The 13,319-nt window shown below is 35.4% G+C and overlaps 1 protein-coding gene across 2 annotated transcripts in view; it reads left to right on the top strand.

The window, feature by feature from the left end:
• The window catches only part of TMTC2 (transmembrane O-mannosyltransferase targeting cadherins 2), a 411,733-nt gene that overhangs the window by 274,705 nt on the left and 123,709 nt on the right, over positions 1 to 13,319 (top strand). For both annotated transcript variants that reach the window (XM_040491302.1, XM_040491301.1), the window contains exon 8: positions 2,585 to 2,706. In XM_040491302.1, coding sequence (XP_040347236.1) covers positions 2,585 to 2,706 — 122 coding nt within the window. The remainder of the gene's footprint in view (positions 1 to 2,584; positions 2,707 to 13,319) is intronic.

Below are 13,319 nucleotides of genomic sequence, written 5' to 3'. Positions count from 1 at the left end.
TGACTGCGCCACCCAGGCGCCCCCATTTACATTTTCATATACTTGCCAAGATGCATTATTACATTATATTTCTTGTAGCCCTTTTATATTTCTCCATCTCACAAGGTTTTCAAATTATTAAATTACTTGTGAGTTATTATTGAAGAAAATGGGCCAGCCACTAATTATTTAGCAAGTTAATATTTCATTGCAAAATAACTTTTAGTAATAGATTTATGACTTGAAAAAATAGAACACTTTGTGCAATGATTTTCAGACAACTTAAATGAATACAGATCTCCATCTCAGAATTGCTATGGAATTGGGGTTCTCTCACATTCTTTTTATTTTGAACATAAAACCCACTGTTTACTATTCTACAAATTAGCTGAATTTTTTATTTTAGTTACTTTTTAATTTTTTTAATTTTATTTATTTCGAGAGAGACAGCACGAGTGGGGGAGGGGCAGAGAGAGAGGGAGAGAGACAGAATCCCGAGCAGGCTTGCACTGTCAGCCTGGAGCCTGACGCAGGGCTCAAACTCACGATACTGCAAGACCATGACCTGAGACTATACCAAGAGTTGGACGTTTGACCGACTGAGCCACCCAGGTGCCCCATTAATTTTTTTTTTATATAAATGAGAAGTAGAAGTTATATTAAAGGCAATGATGGTTCAGTTTCTGAAAGCTGACCTATGAGGCCTTGAAGACCCAAAGAAGTTCAGGTTGTTTCCAAACAGAATCTATAATTCTGGCCCATCTTTTTCTTCCAACTCTGAAGTTAGTGTATGTTTTCTACTGTCTTTGGAATCCACTTTAGATATAGATATTTGGATATAATTTGTCATTAATTGCTTTAAACTTACCAATATTTCGATATCGTCACATCCTTTCTGTTACATAAATCATATCTAGTATCATTTTAGTATGAAGAAATGGTTCACTTGCCCTAGAAAAACTTACTGTTTGCTTTCCTGGGAAACATTTGTTAGCTCAACATGACAAAAAGAAAAATAAATCTGTCTGACAATGTTTCGTATTTATAGAGATATTATAACAATAAAATATTATAGAAATGTGAAATTAAAAAAATTATGCCTAATCCTCCTGCTAATAACGGTGAGCATTTTGTTTATTTAATTTCAGTCTTTGGTCTTTGCTTCAGTATTTCTTGCATTCCCCCTGAGCATTCTATTTAATCTAACTAAATTCTTCTTAAATGCAAACACATTTTAAGTTTTAGATTAAAAGAAAAAATTTTGCACTATCATTTTTATGACAGTATAGTTTAAGAACTATTCTGAGAACCAGAAACACATAGACGTGTGTGAGTGGTGTATACATTTTTGTTCATATTACGTATTTGTCACTAGTATTTTTTTACTAACCAGCTGAGCAAAGGGAACTCAAAAGGTGAGGAGACTTAATTCAATTCTTCAAACATATTTGTATTGACAGCACTGGGCTAATATAAAGGGAATATGATTAAAGTAAAAGGAAGCTAGTTCTTCCTTTGAAGCAAAGAGGTATAGCCAGTGTGGAAGGAAAAGCCTCTGATTATGCCTTAAAATGGAAAAAGCTATCGTAGTTCTGATTAGTTAAGCTCCAATGGTCTGCCTGAAAAATAATTCCAGTTACCAGTCTATTACCTGGTCTTAGAAATTGAATAGCTTCTATATTTGCAGTGCTTATTAAAACTATAATACTTAAATATACAGATCAGCTTAAAATATAATATTCCCATCAGGTAAAAATTCTTCCATACTGTAAGCAAATAAAGGAGGGGGATGGTAATAAGTAAGGAACTGATATACGTTTGGTTTTACTTCCAGTTTTTGGGGTTTCTGTTTTTTGTTTTCATTCTCTTGCTTGGCTGTTAGTGAAATGCTGTTAGTGAAATTTTGGCAGGTAAAATTTGCTTAACTTGAAAGTAATAACTGATGGCTGAAACTCTTCACACTAGTTCTGTACATGGTACTGGGTGTGCTAAATAATTATCATATATTCACAGAATTTTGCAAGTGATACTCATAAATTTTATTTATTAAAATATAAAATGCAAATAATTTGTGAAAAAAATCTAGCACCACTACTTAATCCAAAATATTTTTGACTCCTTCTACTGATCTTATTTTCTCAACAATGTTGTAAATCTTGGAAGGACCTTAAACTTCTTTGTCCAAGTCCTCATAATTCTCTCTACTTAGTAGTTATTCTATAAATGCTTGAATTTCTAAAGGAATAAATGAATGTGAATAAAACAGAACAATTGACTGTACATAAGAAAGAACAAACTTATCTTTAAGAAAAAGAAAAAGACAAAGGGTGTATGCTTATGGGTTCGAGGTTATTAGGTTAAAAAATCAAAGCTTTATTAGTTACTAAAGTTTTGAATTTAACCGTTTCACTTAATTTCTCCATATACAAGTTTTCATATATGTGAAATGGAAATTATGGTGACTTTGGGGGAATCCAATGAGATAATGGGTGAATGTACTTGCCACAGCATCTGAAGTTTCATAGAGTATAAATACGATGATGTGCTACTATTGCATTGTTGGAAAGCTGTGCTCTCAGATTGATCTTTATGACTTTCTTCCCAGGTGAAGCATACATGCGATTAAGCAAACTCCCTGAAGCAGAGCATTGGTATATGGAATCATTGAGATCCAAGACTGACCACATCCCTGCTCATCTGACCTATGGGAAACTGCTGGCTCTAACAGTAAGTAACACCTTCCTTCCTCACCCTTTAGAAGCTGGTTTTCTCCATGCAGACTAAGGTAGAGTTTAAGGTATTGGTTCTTAGCTGATTGTCTCATACTGTTAGGAGGTAACTCTAACACTGAGTTAGAACTCTGTATTGAACCTATAGACAAATGTATTTGCTTGGCTGTAGAGTTTGCCATAGCTAAAATGTGGTATGTCGTGATCTTTGATGCAACTAAATGGAAAAATATAGATGGTGAATCCCATATATGGATTACATAATGGATTTCTCATAATAACAATATTTGTATGAAGATTATGTTCTACAAACCACTGTTAGCCCCCCATTGGCTACACTGTAGAACTCAGTCTGATTCTTTGCAAATAGCTAGCATTATGTAATGCTTTGCATGTGTGTGAATTAGTGTCACCTGGAATTTCTACTAATTGGAAATCATTCCAGAAGAGAAGTGGAGCCATAGTTTGGCCACCCACTATGTGACAAGCAGTCTCGGAGGCCACATTCTCATGAAAGCGGTGTTAGTTTGAAGCATAAGAAACTGCTGGAATTCTACCATTGTGATTTATAAAAATCACAATTTCATGTGTTTCAAAGTAATGTTGACGTCTTATTTTACACTGTAGAGGATTGTTCAAGATAAGTAAATGTTCTGAGCTTATCCAGTTAAGAATAAGCAGTCGGACCAACCTTTGATCCCTATCCCAACCTATTGTCTGTGTTGTTGCAGTTATATCACCTAATCTCTCTTCAATATTAATAAAAATAAATGACTCCTAGAAAAGCATAGGACAGATGGTCAGGAAAGTAATTTCTAAGTGAATTCATAGAAAGGTAGCTTATAATTATTTAAAAGTAATATTATTTTATTTTCCACAGAAGATGGTAGACTAAACACTTAAATGGTACAGGCAGACTAAGTACCAGAAAATACCCCACTAAAATATATCTAGGTGTCCTTAATAAAGCAGATAACTCTCAATGCGCAGCTGAGTTCAAAAAGTAGTGAGAGAATTTCCTAAGGGTGGGAAGTGAGGGGTAACCGAATGCCAGAACAGTAAAACCGTTGGCTGATCTGGTAGCTAATCTGGTATAGTTTACCAATTGTGGCAACTGGAGGGAAAGGGCTTTTTGTTTGTTTTCATTCTTGCTGGAGTAAGAGACAAAGCTTTGGACCAGTGAATGGCCAGGGATTAGATACCTAAATGAAGCAGGAAAATTCATACCCTCTGTGAAAGGATAATCTGGAGTAAATTTGCATACTGCTATAAGAAGGCAGCATGAAGGTTTGCCTATCTCGGCATGGGATTTGGATGGAGAAGGAATGAATTTTTACTACTGCCCTCCTTTTGTCTGGCTTTGAGTTTTGAATTTGCTTTACTTGCATGGTCATGAAATTCCTAGGCCAAGAAATTAAATTAAAACCAGGCCACTAGAAACTGTTGCTGAAGAAATTACTGAAGATGTCCTTCAAAAGAACACAATTAAATCTAGAAGGAGTTGCTGATTAGGTTGCAAAAAGAATGTGAACAAAGAAATGTGATCATGTGGGTAAACAAAGAATAATAATCCTAAATATTATACTAAATATTTATAATACTGAATAAAATATTGAGAAGGAATAACCTCACAGGAACAATCAAAATGGGGACATGAAATTTTTTTTTTTTGGAGAGTTGGTGATTTTATTTTTTTTATTTTTATTTATTTTATTTATTTATATATGAAATTTATTGTCAAATTGGTTTCCATACAACACCCAGTGCTCATCCCAAAAGGTGCCCTCAATACCCATCACCCACCCTCTCCTCCCTCCCACCCCCCTGGGGAGATGAAATTTAAGATAATTTTTGGAAGTCAGAAAGTGGAAAGAGGTATTACAACTGATTTGTCAGAACAGAATCCACCAGGGGCGGCTGGGTGTCTCAGTGAGTTAGGCATCCAACTTCAACTCAGGTCACTATCTCACTGTTTGTGAGTTTGAACCCTATGTCGGGCTCTGTGCTGACAGCCCAAGCCTGGAACCTGTTTCAGATTCTGTGTCTCCCTCTCTCTCTGCCCTTCCCCTGCTCACACTCTGTCTCTCTCAAAAATAAATAAACATAAAAAAAATTGGAAGGAAAGAAAGGAAGAAAGAGAGAGACAGAAAGAAAGAGAACAGAGTCCAACATCTGAAGAGGCTTTGGGATGGGGTAACAATGAAAAGAAATCTTACATACTCAAAAAGAAAGCCAGAGAGACTCAAGACTTGGAGGGGGCTGGCATAGAATAGAGTGTTAAGGAGCCTTTATTAAGTGGGGTAATCAGTTGTAAACTGTGTCTAAAACCATCAGGTCTCTCCCCCAGTGCTCAATGCCAGCATCCAGGCAGTCACTTCCAAGGCAGGGAAAAGAAGGTTTATAGTGGAGCAGCTGAGTAAGACAGGTTCATGAAGCAGGAATAGCTTGCACAGTTGAAGGTGAAATGCAGAGAGGACTGAAAAGATTGACTCAGTATCTTCCATTGAAGTACACAGATTGTTAGTACCCCTCCCCAACCACATGCAGAATACCAGCAACACAGAGTTACACTTGTCCAGCACCGCAACGCATACACATGTGCACATGCACACACACACACGCGTGCGCACACACACACACACACACACACACACACACACACACCTGCCCCACCCCTGAGAAATTATAGAATTCTTACCTGGAGAAAGTGGCACACTGTAGGGAACAGAAATCCACATACCTACATTTGGAGGTCACCCATAAATGACTAGCTCCCAAACCAGATACACAAAAGTGAATCTTCTCGGTCTACAAAGCACCCTGATGCCTAAGGAACTCCATTCAGCTTTTATTAAGTAACTTTTGAATAACAGTGGGCAACCAAAAACCATCACTCATATTTAGGAAACCTTGAATGTAAGCGATTGGAACTGAAGCAAATTATTAGGAGAAGGAAGATGGAGGAAACAGAAGAAAATTTTTTAAAAAAATCCTTAGAGATAGTAACATAGCATTTTATAAAAGCAATATGCTATAAAAACATAAATAATGAAGAAAAAAATAAAACAACAAGAGCTTTTAGAAATTAAAGATAATGAGGACAAACAACTTTCATTTAAAGGATAGGAGACTACAGGCACCTGGCTGGCTCAGTCAGTAGAACATGGGAATTGATTTCGGGGTCATAAGTTCGAACCCCACATGGGCGTAGAGATTGCAAAAAGGAAGGAAGGAAGGAAGGAAGGAAGGAAGGAAGGAAGGAAGGAAGGAAGGAAGGGAGGGAGGGAGGGAGGGAGAAGAAAAGGAAGCAAAGAAGGAAGGAAGGAATGGAGAATAAAGATAAGGAAATCTTTTCATACACAAACAAAGATGAAGAAATAAAAAAACGTGGAAGAGGAAATTATGAAAGAAATAGTAAGGCCCAATGGAGAAAGGACAGAGAAAGGAAAAAGAGAACATATCTCAGAGTTGGAGAGTATAATTTGCTATTTCTGATGTTTACAGGATCATAACATGTCGAGTTTAATCATTTGGTAATTTTTTTTAACCTTGTAAAAACCTTTTTATTTCCTATTCTTAAGGGTGGTAATTCACAGAGTTCCTCATGAGAACAGATCATGTATACCTCTTGCCACAACTACTGTCTTTGAGATGTTCTTATGGAATTCAGATGGAAACATCTTTAATTAAATTGATAAAGGATTACCTTCAAAAAATACCTAAAAAGTTTAAGATGCCCAATTTTTTAAAAAAGTCATTTGGTAAAGAGAAAAAAGATGAAAGCTCAAATGTACTTAATTCTGAATATACCTAGACCGTAACACTGCTTTGGATATAGAAACCATGTGTTCTTTTTTTCTTCTTCTTTTCAAGCATGAGTATATTTTAAGTTTCCTGTACCAAAAATATGATTTTACAGGCTGCTTTATTTTTTAGAAGGCATTTTTTTTATAAAAACAAGATTTAGAAGTTTTAATTTACTGAAACATATGGAAGGGAAGGAAAGACTCGTGTATTACAATCCAAATTTTAATTCCCCCCCACCAACAAAATTTTTATAGTTTCCGACTAGCTGATTAGATGAAATACAAGCCTTATTATGGAAAGGCTTAAAATCACAGTGCCAAAAATCCCACAACCATCTTTAACAGCTTCTTTTTGAATTATGAGATTTGGCAAATTTCTTATCCCAATGGATGGTCTTTGTCTAATTTAGGGTTTTTTAGCCTGGTTATATGCCATTGACTTAACATGGAGTTTGCGAAGTGGAAAATGCCACACATTTTGACTTCTGAATGCTTTAAATATAAGATATTATAAAATGGAATTGGCTATTAGTCTCAAGAGAAGAGAAAAAAATAAGGTGGGTGGTGTTTTTACTGTTTGGTCAAAACTGACCACAAGCAAAATATGTAAAAATGACACACAGCTAAATCAGACTTAGACCATACAGTGAGATTTTATATAAGATTTATATTTTTATAAGAGAAATCAGAAAAAAATTATTTACGGTGGTTTTATTACCACCAGTATGTTTTTTCATACAAACGTTTAAGAATTTGTAGTATTTGTTGTATTTAGGAAAGTTCAAAGTGATTTTGAGTTTCCCAGAATGCTTTGACAAATTCCATAGATCAAATCCTTTTTTGTTCCCCTGGAAAATGTCCTTTGTCTCTGCCTCTCCACTTAAATATTACTTCTTATATGAAGTCTTTCCTGAGTGTTTCAAGCAGTTAATTTTTTTCTTTCTTCGTATTTTCATAGCACTGGTTTCAGTATCTCTTATAGTAGTATCTCCCAGATTGAAGAGCAGACATAAATCTTGGTCTTTTGACCTTACACATGGAGGAGGAACTAAGTTTTCACTTACCTTCTTGATCTCTTCAGTAGGTGGCATTTCATATCTTGGTAACTATCCCTGTACATTTCAGTTTTTAAGTTATTTAAGGGCTGGGTGCATGACTTTTTTTTTTTTTTAATGTTTTTATTTAGTTTTGAGAGAGAGAGACAAAGTGGGAGAGGAGCAGAGAGAGAGAGGGAGATACAGAATGCTAAGCAAGCTCCAGGCTCTGAGCTGTCAGCACAGAGCCCGACTCGGGCTCAAACTCATGAGCTATGAGATCATGACCTGAGACAAAGTCGGATGCTCAATCCACTGAGCCACCCAGGCACCCCTGGGTGCATGACTTTTTAATATTTCTGCTTCCCTGCTCTGATCCTTGTTTCCCCATTAATCCCTTCATTTAGTCAGCAAATGTATCGAAACTTACTACTCCATGCTAGGCATCACTATGACTCCAATGATATGTACTGAATAAATGAATGAGCAGTAGCATGATTATACGGTGGACACAATGTAATCTTTCAAGAGCCCAGAAGGGGAGGTGGGCACAAGAGGGGTGTATATCTCTTGAGTGCCTGTGATTGGCGTGTTATTTTGTGAAGTTTTATAATGATTATTATCCTCTTTTTATAAATGAGATAACTGAGCTTCAAAGAATTAAGCAACATCTTCAAGAAAAACTTCACTACTAAATAGTAGAATTGGGTACAACCTTAAGGTTTTCTGAATTAAACATCATTAATTTTCACTTTGTATTAAATAATTTTAAAAGTGGAAGTTTTGTTTAATTTAGCTTGTTATACCTGATTGGATATTCTAAAAGTCAGTCAGTACTTTATCTCTCCCACTTTTTATAACTTATTCTTAGACATCACCTTAAATACATTTTTATTACTAGGCATCATAAGTCATGAACTTAAGACTTCTGTTTTTGGCTATTGGCACTTTTAGGTCCTACGTGAAAACTAGAATACAAATTTTCCAGCATACCCTATGGAATAGTTCTGCCTTAGGGTCACTGGTACCCTCTGTGTTTAAATATAGTTGGGCCTGGGTGACATTCTCTTTAAAATATATGGAACTTTCATACCAATGTCATGTCCAATTAAAATACTAAACACGAGCTCTCTTTAAAATTTTGATTTATTCCTTGTTTGAACTTTGTTACCTAGGGCTAATGCCATGAATTTAAAATTGGGCATGCATTAAGAGAGGAAAGGAAGGAATAACATTTCCATTATTTGGGTATTTCAGATGATTTTATAGTTGTTTCTAAAGCTGTGTGTTCTCTATTTGTGTGCACATCCTCACTTTTGTTTCTTTGGTCTTCCTCTCTTTTTGTCCTGTTCAATTTATTTAAGGCAAATATTTTGCGGTTTTTGTGAGCCAGTAAAATTAATATTGACTTAAATTGTAGTAAAAGTTCCTTGGCTGTTAGCTTATTTTCCAGGTTTGGGTAAGTAAGAGAGAAGGAAGGATATGGGAGACTGACAGTAATTCTTGATACAGAAAACCTTTATTTTGGCTACTGCATGGAAGCCCTGAGCCAGACTTCTGTGTCTAGCCAGAGTTAATTGGGCTACATAAAACTCCAGTTGTGAAAGTACTTGAGGTTCCATTGTAAAGTTCCAACCCCAGGCTAAGGTGGTGTCGATGTAGTCTGTGTGGAAGTACAGTGCTGTATGTTTCCCTGGGTCTTTTGTAATAATTATTGCTGTTTAGACCCTAGATTATTTTTTTTCATTTGGTCCTCTTTGCAAAGTTCTTCCCATTTTGTATATTAACTAGCATTCGGGTGCTTCATTACGGTCACTGCACGGCCATGTTTAGACAGGAGGGAGAGGGGGACAAAAATTCCCTGTAACTCTGACTGAATAATTATTATGGGTATGTTCAAGTTGCAGAATTTATCCTATGAAAAGAGAAGGCATGATATCACATGTACCATGCATCCGAGATATTGAATGAAATGTAGAAGAAAGTTTAATTCAGTACAGGGCTCGGCTAAGTATTTTATATGAAGTTACTTCACTGAAACGTGCTTTAGAATTCTGGAAATAATACAGGTATTGTATTATTTTTACTCTGAAGCATAATGAATCTGGTTGTTTTTTTAGAAACCACCCACTCACTTCAAGATACACATTTTGTTATCTACAATCAATCTTATAATTACTTATTGTGACTGACACAGGAATCCAGGGCATCTCCAGATATTCGAGGCTTTTATTTTGCTCTTGTATGTCAGTTAGTAGAAGTCATTGTTAGATTTTCATTGGCCACATTGTCTTAGGAATCTTAAAAATTAAAATGATCAAGTCCTCAGGCATTATAGGTCACATGAAATAAGTCCAGCTGCTTTATATTTACATATACATGCTGCTGTGTTTGAAAAAAAAAAAAAAACAGTTAGCTTTTTATTTAGGGGTAAGTAAGGTTATATTGCTTTTAAACCAACTTACATTTCGTTGTGATTTTGTTGATTTGGTTTCTGTGTTTGGTCTATAGTTATCATCTAGTGCAATTTCAATAACCCAGCAGGCATAGACCTCATAATCCCCCGGTACTCTGGTATGCCACATTATTGGAGTGATGGAGATGTGGAAGTGGTATTTCCCTTAAATATAGCTTGGCTTTCTTGCAGGAGTCTAAAAAAATCCTTTATAAAAACCTGCATTTAACACTCATTTTCTGAGGCTGAACTTCATTTCATGCTCTATAGTAAACATTGGGGATACAGCGACCAGCAGGGCACTTCCTTCACCTCAGGATGGTCTCAGTGAGAATTCTTTCAATGAATTCTCAAGAAATTCATAATAATGCCACTGACAGGTACTTTAGCTATGGGCTACCATGCTTATGGCATTTGTCATGGCTTTTGTTTCAGAAGGGACAGTGAGGTATGTACCTTAATCTTACTCGCTTACTCCTTCATTTTTATTATAGGAATGGGATTCCACACAACTTGGTAGGTATTATTCTTCCATTTTACAGTTCTTTAATTTTTTAAATGAGCCCCATTGATGTATTATACCACACATATTCTACTTAATGACTATCAACTTGTTATTCTTTGACGCTCTCTTCCCTTATGTAATAAGGCATGAAAACATTTTAATGTGAGTTAAACCCTTTCTGTTTTATGTTTTACATTTTCATCACTTGATTTCTTTTTCTAATAGAAAATTTGAGTATCTTTCCTTGTTAAAAAAACATATCTTGGTGTAAGCCTATATTTACCTTTAGGAAAGGTGGTCCACACAACATGTATTTTTCAAAAGCAAGTGTCTTTTCTCCTAAGTAGTTGAATCAATACTTTTATAAAAGGAGATTGCCTTTTTCTTTTCTCTATGGCATCTGGATATGGACGTATATGTTCACACACATACACACATATAAAGGAGGCCACATCTGTTCTCAAATGTGAAAGTTTTCATTTTTGCAGCCTCCTAAATAGGTTCAAACCAGCCTCACTAGGAACATGTTCACAAATCTGTATCGTTTTTGTCATTTTCCCTTATATTTACCCATATTACACTCAAGGAATGCGTCCTGCAATTATTGATATTTATTGATACTCGTTATCATGCAATGAACTAGACATTTTGTATATGCTATTCTAATACTTCCTCATGCAATCCCATATCTAGATACCCACTATGTAGAATGAGGAAGCTGACATTCACAGAGGCTAAATCAAGATCAGTGTCCAAACTCTATTGGATTATACCATCCCTAGGTTTTTCTGAAGGCTGTTCTATTTAAATTGCTCTTGAGCCTTTGTTTATTATGATAAAACTTGCATATTACAGTGCCTCAAGTGCATAAATGTCTAACTTCCAAATGCACAAAAAATTATTCTTAAAACAAACCTCCACTCAGTTTTTAGGTTTTCTTGTAATGCAGCTCTGAAGTGAAAAGGTAATCTCTCTGTATATTGTTAAATTAAAAAAAAAAAGGGGGTTTTAACAGGGGTAATTGTGAAATGGATTTAGGTATCTAAAGTAAAAGGGAAACAGTGGTAGTGAGGTTTAACATTTTAATTTGAATAGGGTATATATGATGTATGGCATGCCATACATGGTATATAGTTTCATGTTTTAGGTTGTGAACAAGGAAACACTGCACGGCCAACTGAAAGGGAGGACAGTGCGGGACACTTGAGTATAGTAGACTGCTGACCTTTACCTGGTAGAACATTGAGTTGGAGCCAGAACACCTGAGATTTACCTACCTAGGAATTTATTTCTTCTCTTAGTGGAAAGCATAATTCTTTCCAAAGGCTTAACATTGCAGGACTCTCATTTCTGAGGTATAATTGAGGCTCTTGGTCAAAAGTGACAAGGTACATTCTTGAGGGCTCACTGTAATTCATGTTCATTGTAATAATGATACCATAGGTGGAAGACCTCAACATGCAGGATTCGTGCATAAATAGGACCCTTTGGTAAGTTGGATATAAACCATGTGGCAGTGGATTTAAGATGGGCACGGACCGTGCATTATATGTATTATGATGTCAGGTAATGGAGAAATAGGTAGTGTAGTTGTCAGATATAATGGTCTGCCCGGAAAATTTATCCCTGGGAAATAGAACCTGAAGACATTATATAGTACATAGTTTGTTCTAGTTTATGTCTTGAGATGAAACAGCACTAGTTAGTGGGAAAGTTCCAGAAATCAGGATGGAGGTGCCACCAAGGTCAGCATTTTGGAAGTAAAAGTTTATTCATACTGGGGCTAGGACTACTCTAAAAATAGCCCTTTGTCTAAATTAATTTAAATCCATAATAAGTTGAACTACACTTGATAATGTTATAATGTGATGAGGATGTGTATGGCCTCTCCAGAATACAGGTAGAACAAAATAACTTTGTTTTTTATGCTCATTAAATTTCAGCTATTATTTTGAAAGAGGAAATTCACTTTATTAATTTGCAACTAGATATAAATTACTTTTAATTGTTTTTATTTCTGAAATAGAAATAGCAATTGATCATGGCAGTTTTTAAGGTCTTTTCCTGTAATACCAGTACTAAAAGCTTATACTTATATCCTCTAAAGAGTAGTCCATCAGAGGCAATAGTTACGATTTTGCTTGAGTTTTTTCTTTGCCTGGAATATTCTCATCCTCTTATTTAGCAGTTTGAATCATAACAAGTATTTTAAAAGATTTTTATCTTATGAATTTGCTGTTGTTACAAACTGTTCAGAGCATATAGGAAAAGAGAATGTTTTAACAAATACCTATGTATTTTCAAGTCAAATAAACCAAAGGCTAAAATTTTGTAGCTTTTACATAGATTTTTAAGAAATTAATTTTTAAGTAAACACTTTTAGAATAGTTTTAGATTACAGAATTATTGTGAGGTTAGTACAGAGAGTTCCAGTATGCGCTTGAACCAACTTTCTCTGTTAACATTGTGTATTAGTATGACACATTTATCACGATTAATGAGCCAGTATTCATATGTGATTATTAAATAAAGTTTATATTTTTTTTCAGGTATGTTCACTTTTTCTTTGCTGTTCTTTTGCTATTCCAAGATCCGACATTTCATTTCGTTGCCTTGTCTCCTTAGCTCCATCTGACCAAGTTTCTCAGTCTTAACTTGTTTTTGAGGAGTAATGGTCATACATTTTGTAGAATGTTCCTCAGTGGGTCTTTGGCAGATGTTTTGTTATTAGACTGGAGTTACTGGTTTTGAGGAGGAAGACCACAGAGATAAAGTGTCCTTCTCATCATATCAAGTCAAGGTTATTTATGT

Source organism: Herpailurus yagouaroundi, unplaced genomic scaffold, assembly GCF_014898765.1.
Source record: "Herpailurus yagouaroundi ecotype Mexico unplaced genomic scaffold, PumYag 182, whole genome shotgun sequence".
NCBI lineage: Eukaryota > Metazoa > Chordata > Mammalia > Carnivora > Felidae > Herpailurus > Herpailurus yagouaroundi.
The sequence above is the reverse complement of the archived record's forward strand: the minus strand, read 5'-3'. Positions and strand labels throughout refer to the sequence as shown.